The following is a 23,114-nucleotide window of genomic DNA, read 5'->3' as shown; positions in this document are numbered from 1 at the left end:
CGCTCCCTGTGAGCTCATGTTCAACAGGAAAAGTGTTCCTGTGTCACATCTGCTTCTGTTCAGCACTGCTGTGGAGCTTTCTCTCTCCACTCGTAGAAGTTACACTGCATTTTCCTACTTCATCAGAACAAGGATTTATTCTTTAGAAAGTCCAGGCTTTTAATGATTAGTATCCTATTTTTTATAGCAATTGCCCACACTGGGCCTCAGATTTCACGTGTCAAATGTTTCGAATTTCTGTTTTAGGAATTTGGGAAGTTCCATATTATTTCAGTTTTATTGGCTTTTATTTGTTGCATTTAATTACTGGCATACTAAAAAATTCCCAAATCATGCCAAAAAGGCCTACTGGGGATTAAAGAAGTTAAATCTGCTAAATTCAGAAGTATAAATGGTCCACTCAATCTCACAAGATTGCACAGGACTGCAAAATCTTGCAAGTATTTACACTAAATATAAAAGTCTGTTTAAATTTCTGCTTCCAAACCCTTGCTACACATTTAACCACCCATTTAATGGAGAAATTAGGGTGAAAATAAACAAGATTCTCCTAAAACATGTAGGTGGCAAGGGTGCTTTGCGTTTCATAAAAGTTTTCCCTTTTAGGAACTTAATTCTATAATTTTCATCTATGATGCATTATGCACGAAAATCAATGGCCCCATCCACAGCTAATTATATAATCAAAAATGCATATAGCATGAAACGAGAGTGAGTTGCAGATTTTTTTTCCCTTAGTTGTTGCTCCCGACAAAAAGATTTCCTTTTGTTTATTTTTGTTTTATTTTAGAAAAGTAAAACTTGCTTATCATAAGGTATCGGACGTGGTGTTGGTCATGGGAAAAATGCAGTAAATTACCTACTCATCCTGTAAGTCACTCCTCCATATCAGCCCTGCACTAATAGTGTCTGAATAACATGTCTTTTTAATAGTTCATTCAAAGTAAAATATTGTACGTGTCCAGCTTGTGTAAAGTGCCTGTCTGTTTCATCAGTGCTTATTTTATTAGGGGATGGGAAAAATCATAACCATTAATAAAATAAGATATGGTCTCCTATTGATTAATTGTAAATAAAAAATATCTTATTTTGAGAAACAATCTAGAGACGAACCAGCTGTTTTCGGTCCCCTGGAGCATGCAGTAGCAATTAGCATGGCTAAAATGTTTCATCTCATAACAGCAGGAGCCAGCCAGGCTCCCAGACCCAAAGCGACCTTTCCCCCCCCGACTGTAATAGAAACTATTAGGTCGGATCTGTGTAAACTGTTTCTTTCCAGGGAGCTGATCCCGCTCGCTCAAGGCCTGGTGTGTGTGGAGGATGGCTCCGCACACCCAGCATGGCCAACTGAGCTATTGTTTTGGTAACTTCCCTTGGGAAAGAGGATGTGTTGTTACATGGCTCACACCCTCTCCTTTCACCTCGCCGAGCACTGGATCACACTGGACAACACGCACTGGAAAATAGCACAGCTCCCAGTCTGACCATACTTTGGATCATTGGCAAATCTGGACTGGAAACTTTCTGCTCTGCTGGACCTCCCTGAGCCTTTGTTTTTCCTTTCTGAAATAATTCATTTAAAAAAAAAAATCCGACTTTTTAAGATATTTTTAAGATACATCTTTATTTGTCCGACAATGCGGAAATAAAATGTTGAGCTGTCCGCCTTTGTGGTTGCCGCTATCGAAGACTCCTCTCCTAAAGACTGGGGCTGCCTGTGTGGTTGCTGGTTCATGTTTTACTCTTGAAAAATGTGAGGAATGGAAATGTAATAAATTACAACTGACGTCAGGCACCGAACAGGCCTGGTAAAGGAAGGAAGGCAAACTGAGCCATCACTCTACTGGTCATAGCTCATCGAGGAGCACATGACACTGGAAATCCCTTCACTCCCCCAGTCGCTTTGTTCTAAACTGTGAAACAACCAAAGAACATAACGTTTGTTAGCATCAGTGCTTTTATTGCACTAAGTAGATATAAAGCAATTCTTTACCTGCGTCGAATGGGAATATTGCTTTGCCACAGCAAATTGGTTCTTGTTCTGGCTTTGTTACTTATTTTTATGTGTGTGTTTTTGGAGAGCTCTACAGTGTCTATAATGAACTTGCTATTTAGACAGGTTTTAACCCACTTAATGCTTTGTCTAAAGCTTGAATAGGCTCTAAACATGTATAAATAGACTGACTTGTATACATAATTGTTCTCCTGGCTATATTTTGATTTTTTAAAAAATGTAATGTAGACTTCACATACTTATATATGTTAGCTCTAGGGTGCAAAAAAAATATCACGATATATATCAAGATTTCAGAATAGTTTCTTCCCAAAATAGATCCCATTCATAAATTCGATATATCCCATTCATAAATAGCCTGGTTGTGTAAAGCACGCATGAGTTCCCATGTCTATGGTGGCTTGTTTTGAGGAAACATGCTTACAGAAAACACTGGCTGCTTTTCTCAAAGATCACAATTGTTTTGACAATATTTTACATCTGAAGTGATTAGATAGTCTCCAACCATGTGAGATTTGGTTTGTATTATTTGCTGTCGAAGCTGTTTAACACATGGCTTTAAATAAAATACAAAAACTGATGTTTGGAATAAATACTAGAAAATAAAAAGATAAATAATCATAAAAAGGGGGGAAAAAGAATTTTAATAAAATGTATTTGCCTCTGAGCTGAGAAGAAAGTATTGTAGAGTAAGTGGAAAAGTTAGAAAAAAAAATTCACCGACTAAATTTTACTTTGAAAATTTTTGCCCATCTGAGTCAACTTCCTACATTCATGTCTATTATGAAACGCAAGTAATTAACCAAGCATGAAGCCTCCTTTTCTGAGTCATTTAACATTCCTCATTGTTGGCTGCAGCAGGTTAATTTAAGTAGTATCAAGTATCAAGTTTTTTCTCTAAAATAGAAAACGCTAACACAGAGTAGAACAGAAAGTAGTTGAAAATGTGAAGGGCGTTTTCTTTTGTGTCACAAATCAATTTTGATGATGCCCTGCAGCCCTGTGCTTGCCCAAGATCTCAGTTTTTTGTTATTTTGGAGTTAGCTCTTTTGTGACATGTGATCTTTCTGGTTTTGCGATTAAGATTAGTCAGGACAAGCTACAAGCATACAGCCTCTATTTGAATCATATCTTACTTGGTTATTAATCTCGTACCAGAAAGACCCTGATACTTTGCTAAAAGTCGATATAAATGAAATACATAGTTAAGTGTTTTTGAATTTATAGGCCACTGAAAAAGACTAAACTAAAGCAATACTCCAAATTAATGGCATAGGAAACTCTAGAAGGACTATGAAAAACAATCATTTACTTGGAAATAAATATATAAATGTTTCCTTTATCACTAGTTGGGTATCACTGTTTTAAAGCTGCTAGGGACAACGACGAAACATTTTTTAAAATGGTTTCTGTATTTCATCCAAAAGTCTTTGTCATCCAATACTGATGCCAGTGTACCCCAAAAAACACTGCCAAAGTGACATTTCTGGTGTTTTCAATGATTGAAAGTTGTGCCAAACAATGGCTGATGTTGATATTGTGGTTTTCCACAGAAACATCCCAATATGGCTGAAATTTAAAGTCTTGCGGAGTGATCCCAGAACATGGGGAAATCAATAGAAACACTTCTTAAAGAAACATTTCTGCTGTGATGCTGTTGTTGCATTAGTCTACGGGACTCCATATCCCACAATGCAATGCCCGAAACTTTTCCGAAGTTCAAGTCACATGACCATTTGTCAACGAAACCATTGTTTGTAATGGAGTCAAAAACAATCTTGCAAGCGGCAATTTCAAGCTTTGACATTTGTTTGTGAGTAAATTCTAAATTCTCCTCTTTTCAGAATAAATACCTTCCAATCGATTGATCTGTGAGGCCCACACTGTCGTTATTCGTGTCGTAATAAAATGGTAGTTGTACTCGCCAACATATTTAGATACTGGACACACATTGACTTTGCAAACTCAATGGTCTTCTTCCATTTTTTTCCACTGTCTGATCTCTGTAAACCCCCGCTCCCCCCACCCACACACTCCCCAACCTGTCCAACGCACCCCTGACAACTGGCTGTTTGTTGATGTGGTGGAATTACCATCCTACTGTGTACAAGGATACTGGCCCTGTAATGCTCGGCCAGGGCTGGACATTCTCCAGAGGTTTGTTAGGTATTGAGGGTGGGTAGTGGAGGGAGGGAGAAGAGTTTGTGAGGAAAAGGATAATTTTACCTTCCTCGTAAGCGCACACACAGTGTGTGGTAATTGTTTTGGTCCTGTTTTTCTATCTAACCTCTGCCAGCTGAGCCTGTTGTGCTGTTTCAAGAGTGTAAAGATAATTCATTTAAGACAATTTCTTTTGGCTGAATTTGCCACAATTTTTTATTTTATTTTATTAGGATTTAATGTATTAATGTTTTTGTTAACCTAATATTGTTGGGCTATATGTGAATTTATAATAATAATATTAACACATTTTATTTAAAACGCTTTTCAAGACACTCGCTGACACTTTACAGCATAACATCAACATTAAGTACAGTGATTAAAGAAAATATGAATCAGAAAAAAGAACAAATACATGAGTCTGGGTGGTTAAATGTTCAAAGCTGAGTGAAACAGGTGAGTTTTGAGAAGTGATTTGAAAGATGGGAGGTCGGTGCAGTTGCGGATGTGACTTGGGAGGGAGTTCCAGAGAGTGGGGGCAGCGACAGAGAAAGCTCTGTCCCCCCCAGGTTTTGTGCTTGGTCCTGGGGACAGTGAGGAGGTTTTCATCATGAAGAATGGAGGCAGCAGGAGGGAGTCTAGGAGTGGATTTGTATATTCTTAGTTTATATTTTTGTTCACGCTGTGATTAGAAAATAAACAAGACGTTTCTCACCAGTTACTCATTCAGTTTTTTCACTGAATACCTAAATGCTATTACTCGAGTAACTATTTGTAGAACTGCCGTACTTTTTCATTTTACTTGAGTCGTATGTTAATCTAAATTAACAGTACTCACACTTGAGCGCACATTTTTGAATATCCACCTCTGAGAACAATCCACTCACGTTTTAACTTGCACAAACTCATAAAAAAAAGAAGGGAAAAAAAAAAGAAATTACAAGGAAATTGCATCGTTATTGAATTATTTAAAAGAGTTAGAGGTTAAGTTTACTTTCAGTCTGTAGCTTTCATTACATGTTTTTCTGCTTTATTAAATTCCTTAAATGCAGGTTAAAAGTAAAAAAGATCCAGCCCACAGCTACTGTAGATTACCACTGGCTAGTAGGGGTGGGGAGGAAAAAAAAATCAGTTCACATAAGAATCGCGATTCTAATTATCCACAATTCTGAATTGATTCATAAACTTAAAAAAAAAAAAAAAATGTATTCTTAGTTTTTTTTTTTTTTATTTCTATTTATTTTTGTTGCAAGTCAAACGATACAAGTAGAAACACAAAAAACAGTTTTTTTTTTAAAAATGATCTTATACACACTGTATTGTTTTGATGCCATAATTTGCCTTAACACACTATGCATTGCATCAATTTTTGAATCAAGAATCGATTTTGAATCAAATCGTGACCCTAAGATTCGGAATCGAATCGTGAGACATCCCAAAGAATCACATCCCTACTGGTTAGCTTCTCAGGGAATGCTATATTTTTTTTTATTCAAAGTAATGGAGACGTTTTTATTCCAGTATAACCCTTAAAAAGTAAAACCATCCCAACATTAGTGATTCAGTTAAAACCCCAAACAAACAATGAGCACTTTGTTAATATTTGGACAAAGCTGAGAGCTGAAGTAGCCAGAGGTTGGAAACGGCCCAGTGAAGGCTGAACAAACTCACTAGTCAATCACTGGTGGGTCTTGCCAGCAGTGGTTTTGACTCCTGCTTTGATCAGCGTGACTTAGCCACCAGAGAGTTTGTAGAAGCAGCTGTGTGTACACAAATGTCTGTGCGTGGATGGCATTAAAATTCGATCAGTAAGGGTGATTAATTCTCACCCAACGATGTGGGAACAACTGGACTACTTCTACTGTGGAGTATCTTGACTTGATACCAGGAAACTATGAATCAGCATTCATATTTAGAATAATCTCAATGCTGCCAGATTCACGTTAATAGGATTATTGTATTCTGTGTTTTAGTGGGTTTCATATAACGTGCCTTATAGTGACAGATTTCACCTTTTAGCTATGATTAAGTTCCTAGAAGAAATTAAGGTTGAGCTGTAAATGCCAATTTCATATCTACAGGTCACTAAAAGTTCATGAAGTGCAAGGATTTGCTCTGTCATGGACATTTCAATATATTTTACATCTTACTCAACTTCTTTAAAAGGTTGAATTATAGAAAAAATTACAAAAACTATTATTTGTCGACCAAAAAGTGATTTATTTTTTGTACAAAACAATGTAAAATATTTTCCTTAAACATGAATAAAATCCTTCAAGGTCTTCATCAAACCCAATAAATATGTGTATATATATATATATATATATTTTTTTTTTTCTGTCATTTTTTACTTGATTGTTATTTTTGTAATCGTTGGGTGTAATAATCGAAATCGTAATCAAATTTCGATTCATTGCACAGCCAGAGGTTGAATCTTGCCTCGCTCTCCTGCCAGAACCATTTAGTGCATTGTTGTATCGGATATTATGATGATTGTCAGATCAAAAAGAGTTGGACATTATCATTTATTTTTACACCATCTACCCGGTACCATGAATATTATTTTTACATTAAGATGGTTACGACAATTTAAACATTTTAAACTTGTTTTTTTTCTGATTCCCTAATTGACGGCTGCAAAAGTTCAGGAATATCTCAAGGAGGTTGTTAGTTCTACCTTCTGTTTATCTATCTTTCAACGAGGCTAAGCTTTTATGAATAAAAAATGAAATGATATATATTTAATAAGATGTTCATTAATTGTTTTCCTGTCTGTTCCAGGCAGTGGGGCCACTGCAGTGGTTCAAGCAGCCTACTGTATACCACGCAAGGAGAAGGTGGCCATCAAGCGCATTAACCTAGAGAAGTGCCAAACTAGCATGGACGAACTTCTGGTAAGACTTACTGTATTGCTAAGTCAATGAAACATTATTGTTTTAACCCAGTTATCACATGAGGGAAGCGGCTGCTACTCACCTGCTGCCAGAGGCTTCATTTGAGGCTCTGGCTCTATTGTGTACACACATGTTTGGAGTTAAATCCACCTCTGCTTTGTATTACTGGTTCTCTTCATGTCTTCTTCTAATCATCCCTGTCACTTCAAACACAATTCTTCTTGTTCTTATAGGAAGGAGCTCCACTAACTGCCAGGAAACTATTACTGCCACCACGGGACATTTTCCTGAAGGCTCCATTTTGTCGTTAGACCCTCAGTTTAGTCTTCCACAGCAGCTCAGCTTACTACCTGATGTTTGGCGCACAATTCATATGAGATGGTGGAAGGATTATGTTGAGTTATTATGCTTTGGAAATAATCAAGTACTTGGTCATGCTTCTTGTTTTGTTCAAAAAAAGCACATTGATTTATCAGCAGCTCATTGCCTTAACTCAATCAGTGTTTGGGTTTTATGGTTGTGTTTTCCACCTTTTTCAATTCCTCATTAAACTCACTTGTAGTAGATCAACATTTTGAAAGTCTATCTGTGTGAAGGCTCAAGATACTTGCTTGAGATTGTTGGCAGGTTGATCACTACTTTGTGGCAACACTACACAGGATAGGAATGTTGCCACAGCACCCCAATTGTGGAGGATGAACCAGGGGGAATGTTCCTGCTTGATTCTGGGAGCAGGCGGTCACATGGAGACTACTAGATCAAATTTCCTGTCTGTGGTTTCCCCCACAATTCCACGAAGTGTTGGTAGTCAGTCAAACAGTTGCTTCAAAGTAGATAGAGGGAAGCTTAAAAAAGGTTGCAGGTCTTGATCTTGTGTGACATTTGTTGATTTCAGGAAGGCAAAAATAAGTCATTAGCCGGAGACTTTCTTGGAGCAGCATTTTGTAATTAGCTCAAATACAGGAGATTGATGTCAACGTTTTCCAGTTGTTATAATAGAGGTTTTTTGTGATCTGAACTCTTGGCTGTTTTACTGTCCCTGTGATTGTTATATTTGCAATAACTTTGCACAATAACACTCTTTGAATTTTTGTTTTCTTCTGCGTGTGTATGTATGTGTGCTGCAGGGGGATTCAGTCATAGTAAGTGTGTGTGTGTGCGTGCTCTGAGTAACTGATAATGACGTAACAATGGCTCCATAGTGGTGTCTCTGTGTTTGCCTGTCGTCAGTGCGATCCTGTGGCACCAGTTGGATATGACCCAACACTGTATTCAATCTGGGACAATAAGGCGTTTATTTTTCGCTTAGCTTCAAGGTCTTCGGATGGAGCAAATATGAAATAGATAATGGCTAATTTAGAAAAGTGCAACGCAGTTGGACCAGCCTACTTCCTTAGGATTTTTTTTTTTTTTTCAGCCACACCATTGTTCCAGTTTATTGTGACCTTAATAAATGTGCACAATACTAATGCTAATTTGGAATATCACATTTCCTATATTAATTAAGTGACTTTAATATTTGCATACCATCTGGTTGCAGTTATGTTATATTTAACAGTACACATCTTAGCTTTTGAAGTAACAATTTTCTACCAGAATATGTCTTCACAAGATTATGTAATATTTTACAGTAGTAGTTGTTGATAAATGAGTCAGCTGTAGTTTTCTTTTGATACATTTTGGAGCAGACTTGTTTAAAATTTTAAAGTGCAAAACCGAATGACTAATAAAACTTGACTTTTTTCTATTACATTATTATTTTTTGTTTGTTTGCATGAAAAAGTGATTGATCTTGTGTTAGAGGGTTTTCTTTTTGTCAACAATGTGGTAATTTGAATAGTTTTCTGTTGGCCTGCTCAGTTGTTCTTCGGCAGTCACTAAACCCAATGAACGACCTGTGATCTGAATGGCATCTTTGCTACCGTTAGTGCAGTTGTGATTAAGTGCCAAGGTACAGTCTGCATCTTTATATACACTAATGTGTGGGGGCAAGAGAGTAGTGAACTGTGAATGACATTATTATCATAAAGGGAGCTATGGAAAAAGTTTTTAATCAAGTTTATTGATCCTCCATTGGGGGAAGTTCTTTCTTAGTGCAAAATCCAAGCACATTCAAGATGAACATGCAAACGCTCTTTAAACTAGGGATGCACCGAAAATGGAAATTTGTGGCCAAAGCCAAATAAAATATAAACGTTTGGCCGAATACCGAATATCGAATGCGGTTAAGTTTTTCACTTTTTGTTTAATAGTGCATAAATAGCCTAGAATACATTTGTAGACATGTTTAAAATGACCAATCAGAAAGGAGGGACCGTCTATGCAATGCCTGCCCCCAAAGTGCCAAAACTCATCACCACCGCCCGCAGAGAGATCACAGAAGCGCACAGACCGAGACAGCGAGCGAGCAGAAAGGCACCACGTGCGCAGAAAGTGGTCTAACTATGCGCGATGACAGTTGTTATGCGCTTGGGTTTTTGGCACTAAATTAACGCCATATGCTGCTGCTGTGCTCCTGCAGCAACGCGCACACACTTTTCCGACTCAAAATCACTGGTCATTGTTTGATTGCGTCATTGCGTCACACGCTACTATTCGGCCTTGCTTTTATCTCACTAAACCAAAGGCCGAATGTGGCTTTTTTTTTGCAAAATTCGGTCACCGAATATATTCGGCCACCCTACTTTAAACTTACTGTGACAATCTGCAAAATGCTCTTTGCAGTTGCACAAATCCCAACAATAATCTGACTTATTCACCACCATTTTTGTTTAGCAGAGTGGCAACATCTCCAATCACAGATCCAAAGTGTTTATACTTTTTCCATTTTTTTGTTTGTTTTATTTTTGCTTTTAAGTAGTAGTATCGTGGGACATCCTCGTTTCAGTTTTGCTTACATTTGTAAAATTTTCTTTTTTAGGAGCTGTGTTAGGGTAACATAATGTAAACCTGCTTTTTGGCGAGCTTTACCATTTAACATTTTGCTCTTGTTGGGGATGTTCCAGGTTGTACAAAAGCAGCTAGAATGCAGATGTGTGTTATGCAAATAACATGAAGCTCATGCATAAAGCACAGATGGTCACAGCATAGCATTTGTAAATTGCAGGCCACACAGGTGAACACAAACACTTCATCCTAAATGCTCAGACACTTGCATCTTACAACACTAATCAGGGTCTTGGGGGAAACTCATTTTGGAACAGATGGCTTTGTGAGGTAATGGCAGCTTGGACACTCAGTAAAATCTGGCTGTTTTACTGCCACTACCTCTAATTCCTTAGGTCCCCAAGTTTCTCAATCGGTATGCAGTTATTCAAGCATATTAACCTGTAGTCCACTCAGAACAAAGGCGTATCTAATCAAATGTTCAGAAAGTTGTTTTTAGAATTGGCATTAGATGATCTCATGTGGAACCTTAAGCTGAAGCGTTGTAAATGGCATATGATGAGAGATAAGCATGTTTCCTGTATTGTACATTCTTGTTGACCTAATCCTCACAACAAAGAGCGCCTCTCAATTTCACTGTCTGCTACAAAAGATGAGGGAAACCTGCCAACTGTCGAGCGGCGATATCCTCCCTGTTATCCCATTGTTTTTCCTCCTCTGGGGTTACCACTGCCCACAGAGTTGTGGTAACCTGTTAACAGAAGGAGGGGCTCGGCTCCACTAAATCTCCTTCTCCACCAGCAGGTTGAATTGTTATTATTCTCCATGTAGTGATGAGGAAGATGTCTGACATCACTATGCTGTCTGGTCCAACAGAAGTTATTTGACAGTTGGAGGCTCCAAAACAACTCGATTGGGTGTGGCTCACATTTGGTTTGGTGCTACAATGCTCTGGATCAAAGATTTCACTAATCTTTGACAGCTGTTGTGACACACATTGTTGCTCTCATGTTTTAACCCATTGAGAGCCTTTAGTAGCATCATCAGTCTTCAGATAAGCAAAATCAGTACAAGACAGTCTTTCATTGTCCCTATCAGCATCAACAAGCACAGTCCCACTTATTCATTCAATGTTTGGTTCTCAGGGTTGCATTCATACTTTTATTAAGCTTCAGTTCAACAACTAAAGTAGCTTTAGTTCTCAAGCTGGCACTATTCCAAGAGTTCTCTTGTCAGCTTCTTAGGGGCAATCAGGGTTTGAGATAAAAACTCTCCAAATTCTACAAACAAATTGCACTAATTCAGCAATTGTACCACCGTTTGCTCCAGTCGGTCTCGCAACTGCAAATGCTCTTCAGTGCCAGCCATTTATTGGTTCACCTGTTGGTCAACAGTTAACTTCACTTCTCTCAGGCAACTTTGACACTTTAAATGTTGAACTCCAATGCCTGTGTGCACTTGAACACAAATTGAACACTATTCATAGTCTAGTGCAGAGGTCACCTGTAGTCCTAAGGGCTACCAGTTAGAAAAGCACCTAAATACTAAAATTTTATGGTTTCACATTAAGTAGAGGGTAAGAGAATAAGGAAAGCTAGCAGTAACTTAACTTTGGTTGGAATTGTTGAGGTTTCAACATGAAACACTTTATTTATCCTAATTCATGTAATTGTTTCATTTTCATTACATTTCATAGATGTTCCTATTTTACTAGCCACTAACAAACCACTTTTAACTAATCGTGAAACATGTAAAATTTTATAATTGTCATATTTTATGAAAATCAAACTTGCATTTTTGAAAATATATGATTATATATCATACCACTGACCATGCACCAAATACCTGTAACACTTAAAAACATTTGTCCCAATGTTTCAGTGAAAATAAACATTTGAAGATGGTTAATTTACTACAAAAACTATATTAGCAATGTTTAACTCGAATAGTACTAATTACATCTGTCATATGTATTTATCCTTGTGAGTTTGAATCCTAGAAAGTAAATCAGATTTTAGATGGAGCTCATTGTGACTAGAGCTCCTGAGGGCACCTCACATGGTCCATGCGGGCTACCTGGGGCCAGCGGGCACCGAGTTGGTGACCCTTGTCTAGTGACTTTATTATATGCAGTTTGGCTCTTTATAAACCCTTATTATGACTCACTATATGCTTAACGTGCTTATGTCTAAAGACATTACAGTGTCACTCCCCAGCTGTAGTATATCTTGTTGGAGGTCTAAACTAAAGGCCACAGGCTCAATAGTGATGACTGTGCAGCTATACTTGTGCTATTGTGTGAACTAAGCATTATGCTGATCTTGTATTGGCCCGTGTTTGTTTACCTCCTGACAAACAAGGAACTATTGATCGATGGCTAACAAATTAATTTAGCTTCATTGTTAAGGTCTGCGGAGAACCCGTCATGGGTTTAAATGCAAAATCCATAACTACATTAAAAACCCTCTCACTGCAAACACAGCTGACACAAACACTGATACTGGATCTGATTACCTGTACTACTTGCTATGCAACATGCCTGATTGAACTTTATTCCTTTCTGCATTCAAATATTTTCAACTAGCCATGACAAATAATGATTCCGGTATGGTCCGACATATTAGGGCTAAAATATTGGGGTTTTAAAAAGCTGATATCTGATGTATCTGCTGATAACAGATGTATCGGCCAAAAAATGAAATAAGAGCATTGATTTAAATGGGATATACTGTATACTGTACGTTAAGACAAATTCTTATAACCAAAATATGAGTCAAGACAAGGAAGGAAAACACTACTAAATTAAAATAAGGAACTTTGATTAGTAACACTGTCAACATAAGGACTGTAAAGCCTCTGAATTTTTATTTTTTAAAAAGGCAAACGTGCAAACTGTATTTCCAAAATACAGCGTAAATACAAATATAAAGCATAAAACAAACAACAAAAGAATTAACTAGTGCGCTTCTCCCAGTGTTGTTAATATGTAACCATTACTGCCAAATTGCTGATTCAAAGGTGAAAGGTTATAGTGCAGAAAGTAACAGAATCTGACGCACTGATTTATCAGTCGGCCTCTAATTGTTGCAATAAGAATAACAAGGATGTGACTTTATAAGTTTTTCACTTGCATTGTTTGGAGATATTGTAGTTTGACCTCATGGGTAATGTGGATAATTTAACTAATTGTTCAGGATGCTTTTGCATCAAATCAACCACTTAACTTAATTAAATTTTATCATCTCTAACTGCAATAGTGGGGAACATTTCAGCTCCGGCATTCTCTTCCTCACCAGATTTGTCTCAGAAATGTAGATGGGTTACAACATATTAGGTGTGATGCAAACATTGTTCCACATGTTAACACCTTGTGATGAAAAGTAGGCTAGAGTTGATGTGGTCTGACAGCTTTACAGAGTCGTCACTCTGCTTATTGTTAAGTACAGTATGTACAGTAGGTGAATCAAGTGTAGAATAGAGATGAATAAATGCAGAATCGCAGGTCACTTACTACAATTACTAAATACTTTCATTTTTAGTTATTTTAAGAATGTAATTAATGAGACATAATAGACTATGTGCGTCACCCAGCTACTTTAGTTTCCGCCTGCACTGTAACACTGTAGGCTACTGTACACTATATTTCAAAGCAATGTGCTCTATTGCTCCTTAAAACTCATTGATAAAAATGCAATAAATCTTAATTTCTTTTCATTAAAATATGGTGTGATGATGGTGTGATACCATCCTTATCAAACACTAAGTTTGTCAGGAAAGTGTTTGTGTTTAATTTTTCTTTTCTTCCTTTAACAGAAAGAGATTCAGGCCATGAGCCAGTGCCATCATCCCAACATTGTGTCTTACTACACCTCCTTTGTGGTCAAAGATGAGCTGTGGCTCGTGATGAAGCTGCTTAGTGGAGGTAAGTGCACATACTTTCTTTAATCAAAGGCTTATACTTGTAATTAATTCATAGTGATATATGAATACAATACAGTTCTATTTCATAATATTTCGTGAGATGTCTCACTATGGGGATGCACTCTCATTTGCAGGCCTCAGAAGCATTTTTCTCAATCTGCCAATCTTGATTGGCTGGTGAAACGTGTTCGGCCGCCAGGGACACTCCCACCTCCTATAAGAGGAGGAGGAGGCGGACGGGCACACATCATTCAAACATCTCTTCTCACTCTTAAGCATATCTCGCGTCTTTTATACCTGTTCAACTGTCCACAGGCGGATCTTTTTTAGCCTCCGTCAACAGACGTTGAGGATTTTGGATTTACTTGCTTTTTTGTGGACCACACCAGGTCTCACACGGTCTGAGCCCCGTGCTTCATGGCGCACGGAGGGTGTGGTTGTTCGTTCGTAACAGGCCAAGGCGAACAAAGCACAGTGCGCAATGTTTCGTGCATGGCACGTGCGGTTTTACTGTCCTAATGTTTACAGACCTCTGCCCTGCGGGCTGGTCTTCGTTTGATGTCTGCAATATGGGAGCTACCACATCCCATAGTGAGACATCATATTATGAGATAGAACTTTAGGTTATTTACATAACTCCGGTTTTATGAGTATGAGAATGAGGTCTATTCTCACTGTCTTCCTGTGAGCTGCTGCTCTTTCCGGGGGTTTAACTCTGCACAGTGCAGGAGCTTAATGACAGGGCAGCAGTAATAACAGCCCACGGGCTGGGTTCATGGCATCCATATGGCAGCAGTGCAATTAACTATTGAGAGCAGCATGATAGCAAGACCACCATGGTGAAAAAACTCCTCAGATTTTAACAATTGCATCTGGATCTGATTTTGTGGCTCGGCTCAAATTTTCTTCAACAATTCTACTAAATAATACTAATGCATGGTGTGTGTGTGAACAAAAAACAAGCTGTCAAGTTCATTTCTAATTAATGCTACATTTCTATGCAGAGGTTCTTATTCAAGCTGCAGTCTGATAATTATGAGCATCTGTTTATTAATTTCAGGAATAAAACACTTTTAAACAACCAAATACATGTAACAATCCCTACACTGTTTCAGACAGTACCCTGCTGCTGGCATGCCTGACACTCTTTTTAGAATCTCATGTCATTAGTATCAGCCACTGAGCTGTGGGGAGGCACTGTGCCCACCAAGCGACGCTCACGAGCAGACGGCCTGCCTCACAGCAGGAGCAGAAACCACATTAGATGCCTTCTCTCCTTCCCCTCTTCTTAAACAGAAGCACTTAATGTGGAGTTTTATTGTGTTGGGTAAATTAAATGAAAGCCTTGGTGACGTGCCAAGAAGCTTAGCCTCAAATGAGGCCGAGCTGATAGAACGTCCTTCCATGGGGCAGAGCTTTCCATTCTCTGCTTCCATTTTTTTAAAGCTGAAGATTTTCTTTCTGTATGAAATCTACAGATGTGGAAACTCTTTGACATATAATTGAGATGCAGAATTAATTCCTTAAAATGTATTTGTTTGCTCAAAATGTTTTTGATATGGAATAATACGAACTAGTACTACTGTATGTAATTCTTGCCATTTACCATCTTTTTTGGTTGGGTTTAGCATGAAGCTAATCATAACATGTCTACACTCAACAGTAATACACAACAGTTGCATGAAATGAACAAAACATCTGCAAACTATCTCACATCCTTCTCTTACTGTTGTATAATTATCCGTCACAACTATAACAATAATTGGATCAGTTAATAATTTGGTAATTGTTCATTATTAGCAATTGATACACAACAGATTTTCTCACATTGTTTTACTATTGTATGGATGCGTCCATGTATTGCTAAAATTTTCCGATTTATCAGTTTATTAAGCAACAGGAATTTTTTTTTCTGGTCCATGTTATTGTTTCAAAAATAAAAAATTTATGAAGAAAATTGGTAAAAAGACATGGAATACAGATGGAGTTGTAATCAGAATAATTACTTTATTTATTCCAGGGGGAAATTACTTGTGTTACAGCCATTCAGCAAAATATCACAAATAAAAAAATGAACGCTAAACAAAGAAAGAGAGAGAGAAAAACATACATAATTAAGTACAAGACGTAATTAAATAAGGATTAAATACAAGTGCACACATTACGGTAGTAAAAAATAAAATATAATAAAATAAGATCAATAATACAAATATACAATAAAATACAAATACTGTATATACAATGATCAAAGCTGTCAGGTTACAGAGATGCATTTAGAGTTTGATCACCACAGGCAGGAATTATTTCCTGTGGAGCACCGTGATGGGATCAGCCTGGTGCTGAAGGTGCTCCTGTGGTTGACGAGCACTTCTTGGAGTGGATGGGACTCATTGATCAAGATGGCCTTCATCTTGGACAGGGTCCTCCTCAAAATCATGGAAAAACAAGCACTTTTCTCAGGTCTTAAATGCGTGGGGGTGTGTCAGTTAGAGGCGCTGAAACAACGCCCACGTGCGGATAGGACGCCACTTCCGTATATTAACCCTACGGGAGTGTACTGTGTCTATGGGAAAGAACAATGTGAAAGCAGCTCCAGCTTAGATAGTGCTTTCAAAAATGCTTGGATCGGGCCAAATGAGGTGTCAGCGGAAAGGTCTGCTCTGCCAGAGTCCGAATATTGCTCCCGTGTTGAGTCAAAACTGCGCTCGCTAGATGTGAAAAACAAAATTGCGGTGTATAAAAGTGCTTATTTCATAGAAAATGTGGCACCAGCGGACACGTTTTATTCCCCCAGAGTTTGAATATGTGGTTTTTTTTTGGCTAGGGGGCGAATTGTGCCCACAAGGCCTGCGGAAGTTTAGTGTGCTTCAGCAGCAGGGACGGGTTTATGCAAATGATGGCTCGTAATGCGGCCATGATTTCTGACCCACCCATTAAATCCAGAACACAGACATTTGAAAAGCAGTTTGTGAAGCCATGCTTCACACTTACATTCTAAATGGTTGAATGGCTTTGTTTGTTTTGTTTGTTTTAAGGAATGCATTTATGACCTATTTAATGTGTTTAGAAGAAAATGTAAGAATTTGATATACAGTCTTATTATTTTGTTGCTCTAAATGAATATATGGCTGTCTTTCACACTGCAACAATTCAATACATGATAGATAATTTAGTCTTTGCCTACTCCATATAGGAAAAGGAGAAGCCAAGCACTCCAAGAAAAGAGCTTTAGTCTTTTCTTTTGCAAATCTGAGCACCAAAAAACCATAGAGCAGAGTGTTAAAGTGCATTTACTCCAAGCTGGGAGCATATCTGGAAATTCCTGTTCATGAATGTGACATGTCAACAACTGTTTCAATAGAGAGCCACACAACCTGTCACTAAATGCATTCACATTGCAGGGATGTCAACAGAAAGCCACATGGGCGGTAGATGAGTCATGCCAAAGCAAGCACAGGAATGTGTTCTCAGAAGATTACTGTGCAGCAATACCCCAAGTTCATTTCGAATGCTTCTCAAGAAGCACTTGTCCACAGTGTTGTTGACTTTTTATTTGAAGATTGAAGCCAAAGGATTTGTCACCTGTAGTGCAAAACATCTGCCAAAATGCTTCCAGGGAAGCTTTGATATAGTGTGTAGTTGCATTATATTATAAAAGCCAAGGTGATTTTGTTCTACTGTGTGTAAAATGTGCAACTTTTAGAGGTTTTGATTGTTTTTTCATTCAGCACCTGCCAAAACCTCACATGTTATTACACATCCTTGCTCCGCCCTCACTCTTCTTCTTTTATGTTAGATTGGCTTTTTCCATTACCCCCCCCCCCAACCTCTTCCTTGCTGCTGAAGTTCTCATCTACTGGCATCTGTAAGAATATCACTGTGGTATCCTGTTGTGTTTTAATGTAGAGCCCAACATACCAGGATATTTTGTTGTTATAGTTAAATTGAAATAGAGATAAGATATTAAAGATATTTGTATTTTCCTTGGCCTTGAACTTTAATCCTTCCAGGAATTCTCAGCTCTTTTTACCCTGCGGGTTTTGGGCGAACCTGTCCTGGCAATTCCAACAGGTGTGACTTGCTCTCTCTTTCCCATGTCAAAAGAAACATTGCGCTGTAATCCTGTCATTCCAAATCGAGTAGCTGAAACAGGTTAATGAGGCAGGAAGACCTCAATCAGGTGAATCGAAATGAAGCTGACAGGACTTGCTTTCACAGATTCTCCAAAGACTGCATCTTGCTGCAAATTTGTCCTCCCTTAATAGCTTTTTTTTTTGTACTATTTGCTTTGTCAGTGTTCTAGCCTAGCATTTACTGTGCAACACATTTCCCTTTCTAGATAGATTTGGCTCCCTTTGGCTGAGGTGCTGAAATAATCATTAAGGACGTAATTAGTCAATTTTTAATGCCGGAGCAAGAAAACGTAATTTAAAAGTTGTAATTTACATGATTGTTTTAGCATTATTGGTTTGTGGGTTTTTAAGGGTTCACTTTAATCTTCCACAAATTGTCTTGAGCTTTGATAGGAAGAAACAACCAATAAGTGGGTACATTTCTAAATCTTCTTTAGCAGTAAAACCCAAGCACAAAACATGAATCACAATCCATCCTAGAGCTTAAATGTAATCCATCCCGTACCACACTTTCCACCAGACTGTGGCTACACAAAAGCAAGTCTTATACTCTGAAAGGCAGCGGCCTGGATTTAAGCCTATGTCAAGCTAGCTAATAGCCGATGTTGCTTGCCTCGTCCATTAAAAAGTAATTAAACTCCAAAACCCTTTTTTCTTCTGAAAACAAATGTATTTGGGTATTAAGTACTTCTGTTGATGATCCTGGTCCCACTCTCAACATTTTAGTTCAAGTATTTCAATTTGGCATATTTTTTTGGAGAAATGTAAGTGACTGCCCTCTATGGGTTGAAACCCGGTTATTACAATTGAATTTTGTTATTGACCTCGAACAAGAGTCTGTGAAGTCATTGGACCATCTTGCGTCACAAACTAGCACTGCTGGCCCCGCCCCTGCTATAAGAACTAGCACCTGTGGACCTTGCTATCTGTGGGAGTGAATAGAGAGGTATAGTGAGTATTGAGTAAATAGTTAGCGCTGCATAGATTACTTGGAGATTTTATAGTATAGAATGGACGTGTCTTAACCACTCCAGGAGCCCCGCCCATAATGAAAACATTTTTTTATTCAAATTAAATTAAAATTTGGTAAGACGTAATAGAAAATATTGTATACTGTTCATTTGCTGAATATCCAGTTTTTCTCTCATTGTTGGGATGTGGTTAGCTGTTCTATGTGCAGAATATACAAACAAGAATTCACTTTATCTGCCAAAAAAAATGGCAAATAACCTCTCTGCTATGTAAAAATGCTTGATAATATTAACTAAAAACTGCATGATGTTGCGTGTTTGGTTACTTTCTTATGATGTCTTGCTTATTTGCCTGTTCGTTAGAAACTCGTTTGATTTGAATTTTTCTGCCTCCTCTCTCACACTTCCCTTTTGCCACTTGTCACGTCTCATCTTTTCTCCTGCTCCAACATCTTCAGGCAGGAAAGTAAAGTTAAGCACAGAAATCCTGGGAAAAGAAAGTGGTTGCATGTGAAATAGAGGAGAAAGAAAACAAAAAAGTACCTGGCTGGTGTCTTTTCTCAATGAGCTTCAAAGAGCTGTCACATGAGAGATACAGGCGGCACTTCTACATAAGCTCTCTTCTCTTTTGCCAATTCACTCAAATCCATGCTTGGATGCACGTCCATTATCTTACTTGCTCAAATCTCACACTTTTTTTTCCCTCCTTTCTTTTCGATCCCTTCTTTAAAATGATTTGTCTCGTTCCCTCAGAGCTGAATGTTATTCTGTCTTGGTGTGAAGAACCCGTTGAACCCACTGTCTCTCTCCCACACTCCTGTCTTACTCTCCTCTCTGTCTTGTCGAGCTCTAAAAGACTGCAATAACGCTGTCTAGTCTCAGGTGGCTCATCATTGCTGGCCTTTCTGGGTGATTCTGACAGTGTTGTAGGTGAGGACATCCTGAAATGATCAAATAAATATCCTTGCAGCCTTACAGTTTGGCCCGATTTCTAAAGCACAATCAATCCAATCCTGGAATTGTGTCGTGAAGCTTTGTTTGGAGCTTGAAAGGAGCCGTTTCCAGGTTTTGTTTTCAGACACTGCTGCTGCTAAAGGGATGTGCGATGGGAGGGCTGGTACAGATGCAGTGTAATGTTTGTGTCGAACTGCTGCACAAAAAAGCTTGTCAGTCAAATGTTGTACTATTGGCTTTTCTGCTTTGTACCCAGTGTTCTCTTAATATGTGGTCATGTGGGAATAGCAAACTGAATATCTTTTCCCATGAATATTTTAAAAATTTCGGGACAAAATTTTTCTGCCTGATATTTTCCACCCACTCTGGATTCATTGCCCACCATCAACCTGGAAGGACGAGTCAGAAACCAAATTGCTGCTGTGTTCGAAATTGCATACTAACGTGCTATACATTACTCACTCAATGAGTATATATGTCTACTGTATAAATATAGTATGAATGCATTTCGAACCTACAACGACAATAACTGGAACCGCACTGAGGTTAAATATCTCCATTGATTCCCCACCTTTGAAAGTCCTGAAAGTATTTTAAGCAAGAAAGTGGCCAAGTCTATAAAACTCAGGGAAACACATTTCATGCCGACATTTCTGAGATTTTCGGACAACTGACATTGTGCTACTGACCGAATTTGTGGTTCATTTCAAAGCAAGAGCTCTATTTACAAAAGTGTTAAAAAACTAATGGAAGACAAAAAGAGAAGCTTTTGTTTTGAAAAGAAGATGTTTGATTTTTTGCTTGAAGCCCGTCCCAAGATGATTTTACATTCCACTCGTAATGCATCATGGGACAGTTGAGTATGACTAGTGTGCCCATCGTGCATACTTGTCCCGATATAGTATACATACTGATATTTCTTGTGTACTCAGTCTTTGCATACTATGTAATGTGATCGCACTACATACGCATTTTGACGTCAGACTTAGTATGAGTAGCAAGTTAGTATGCGATTTCGAACACAGCCTGAGTAAAATGTTCACCTTTTCAAACATGTTGCAATTAGTTAAGAATGTGAAATAAATCCCCTTTAAAAAAAAAGCCAATCCATTAAGATTATTTCCTGACAACTGGTATTATTTGTGAGTCGCCAACATGTTGAGGCTTATTATAGGCAGCTGTGGAAAAGGTTTGTCCTTAAGGATATTTGACTTAATTGCAGAATGTTTAGATTTTAATTAGAATCTGAATTTTGCTTCCCTAGATATTTTATTGAGAAATGATCCCCTTTGATGTATTTCTTGTTTTTTATTAAATCACTACCGATAAGAGGCGTGGCAACATAACCTTTATCTCCTTACTCACAGGTTCAGTACTGGATGTGATCAAGCATATCATCTCAAGAGGTGAACACAAGACGGGCGTCCTGGATGAAGCCAGCATAGCCACTGTGTTGAAAGATGTGCTCGAGGGCCTGGAGTACCTACACAAAAATGGGCAGATCCACAGGTAAGCAAATGTGTGGTTGTCTTCACTCAAACAACAATAATAGATAATAATAGAAAGTACAGAAGCCTTGTTGGACTTTACCTTCGGGCTTCATGCAGAAAAAGTCTAACTAAAGGAAGCTGACTCCAACATGCATTTATTTGCTGACACAAGTTCATGTGTTTGCTGATTATTTATTCTTACATTTTTGGGAGATATCGTCACTCAGAAGTAGTACTTTTAATTGTTGATAATATTTTGAGCCTCATTATTTTTGAGTTTTTATTGTGTTGTTTGACAATGTTTGTCACTTCTTCTCATCAAATACTGACCAATTATAGAAATCAATTTCCCATTCACTCATAACTATCATGAACTAAGCAGGATAAACTTAGCATCTACAGTGCAGTGGTTCTTTATCAGATTAATAACTACACCATGGAAATGTGCTGACTGCTCTGTTTGCAGCTAAAAATGTCATTGGAATCTGAGACCACAAGATAATACACTTTAACCAGTGCATACAAAAGGTGATTTTACTATTATAGTGGCTAGATTTAGTGATAACCAGTGCTTTTAAATAAAAAGGATTCAAAATAATAATGATCTGAACATATTTTCAGGGCTTTATCTCTGATGTGCTCTCAAACACACAAAATGAACCTCCCAACAATATTCTTTTTTAAATTCAACTGCAAATTATTTATTGTGAGCTTTTCATTCATAGATAAACTACTTTATGCAAAATGTTACACCTTTGATTGTAAGCAGGAACATGTTCTCTTAACATAGCTTGCATGTGTCAGTAGATTCTTTCCATAAGCTTTAGAGATGTAACTTGTGGGACTGAAAGTATAAAGTAATCCCCATTGTTCCATTGAGAGCGGAGGGGCCACTGTCATTCGATCACTGTCTGCTGATGTACTTACTGCCATGTGCGTTCACCCCGCGTAAGCTGGATCATATGAGTGGGAGCCTCAGGACACGGGGTGAGGCTCCTCGAGGAGGAACGAGCAGAGAAAGTGTCACATGGTACGCACCATCCGGGCCAGGACGGCCCAAGAAGCAATTAGAGTCCTCCGGCCCGAGCTGTGTAGGCTCTAATGGAGGCATTTACCACAAGACGGAGAACTGCTCCACCCCGTCATTCACAGCCGCTCGAAAGCCTGTGACTCAAAGGTGACGCTTGTCCTCGACTTTAACAGCTGTTAGACACCGTTCACATGATAACACATGAATACCATTTATTGTACACTTGGCGTGCTGAATACAAATATCACCCTGTAGTGAAATGAGGAGTTATTTGCTCCGTGTTAATCCATTCCTGACTTATGGAGAGCATTGGAGTGCTTTGCTGGCAAATCTTTGGTTTTAGTAATAAACAGGCAGCTACTTTGAATAGAGACAGAGAAGGACTTGTTGGAGCTTTGGAACAAATCAAAAAAGTAGAAGAGTGTTGATTTCATGTCCGACGTTGCTTCTGAAAGCATCGAGTGAAGAAAAAGACTTATTGAAGCCTCTTTTATGGCTCTGCACGGGGCAATTTGGGCTTAGATAGAATGTCGGAGAAAAAGGTGACCCGCTGGAGCTTCAACGTGCAAAGGCTGCAAAATGAAAAGGGATCAATCTCGGCAAGCTTGACAGTTTGATACCTTCGGCCGTTCCCACCTGCCTACTGTATGACTGTCATTTT

At 38.3% G+C, this 23,114-nt stretch overlaps 1 protein-coding gene across 1 annotated transcript in view; it reads left to right on the top strand.

Moving 5' to 3' along the window:
• The window catches only part of oxsr1b (oxidative stress responsive kinase 1b), a 38,146-nt gene that overhangs the window by 2,985 nt on the left and 12,047 nt on the right, over positions 1 to 23,114 (top strand). Inside the window, 3 exon segments of the mRNA XM_028434665.1 lie at positions 6,956 to 7,068; positions 13,768 to 13,876; positions 21,301 to 21,442. Coding sequence (XP_028290466.1) covers positions 6,956 to 7,068; positions 13,768 to 13,876; positions 21,301 to 21,442 — 364 coding nt within the window.

The sequence above is a fragment of the Gouania willdenowi genome, chromosome 20, assembly GCF_900634775.1.
Source record: "Gouania willdenowi chromosome 20, fGouWil2.1, whole genome shotgun sequence".
NCBI classification, from domain to species: domain Eukaryota; kingdom Metazoa; phylum Chordata; class Actinopteri; order Blenniiformes; family Gobiesocidae; genus Gouania; species Gouania willdenowi.
The sequence above is the reverse complement of the archived record's forward strand: the minus strand, read 5'-3'. Positions and strand labels throughout refer to the sequence as shown.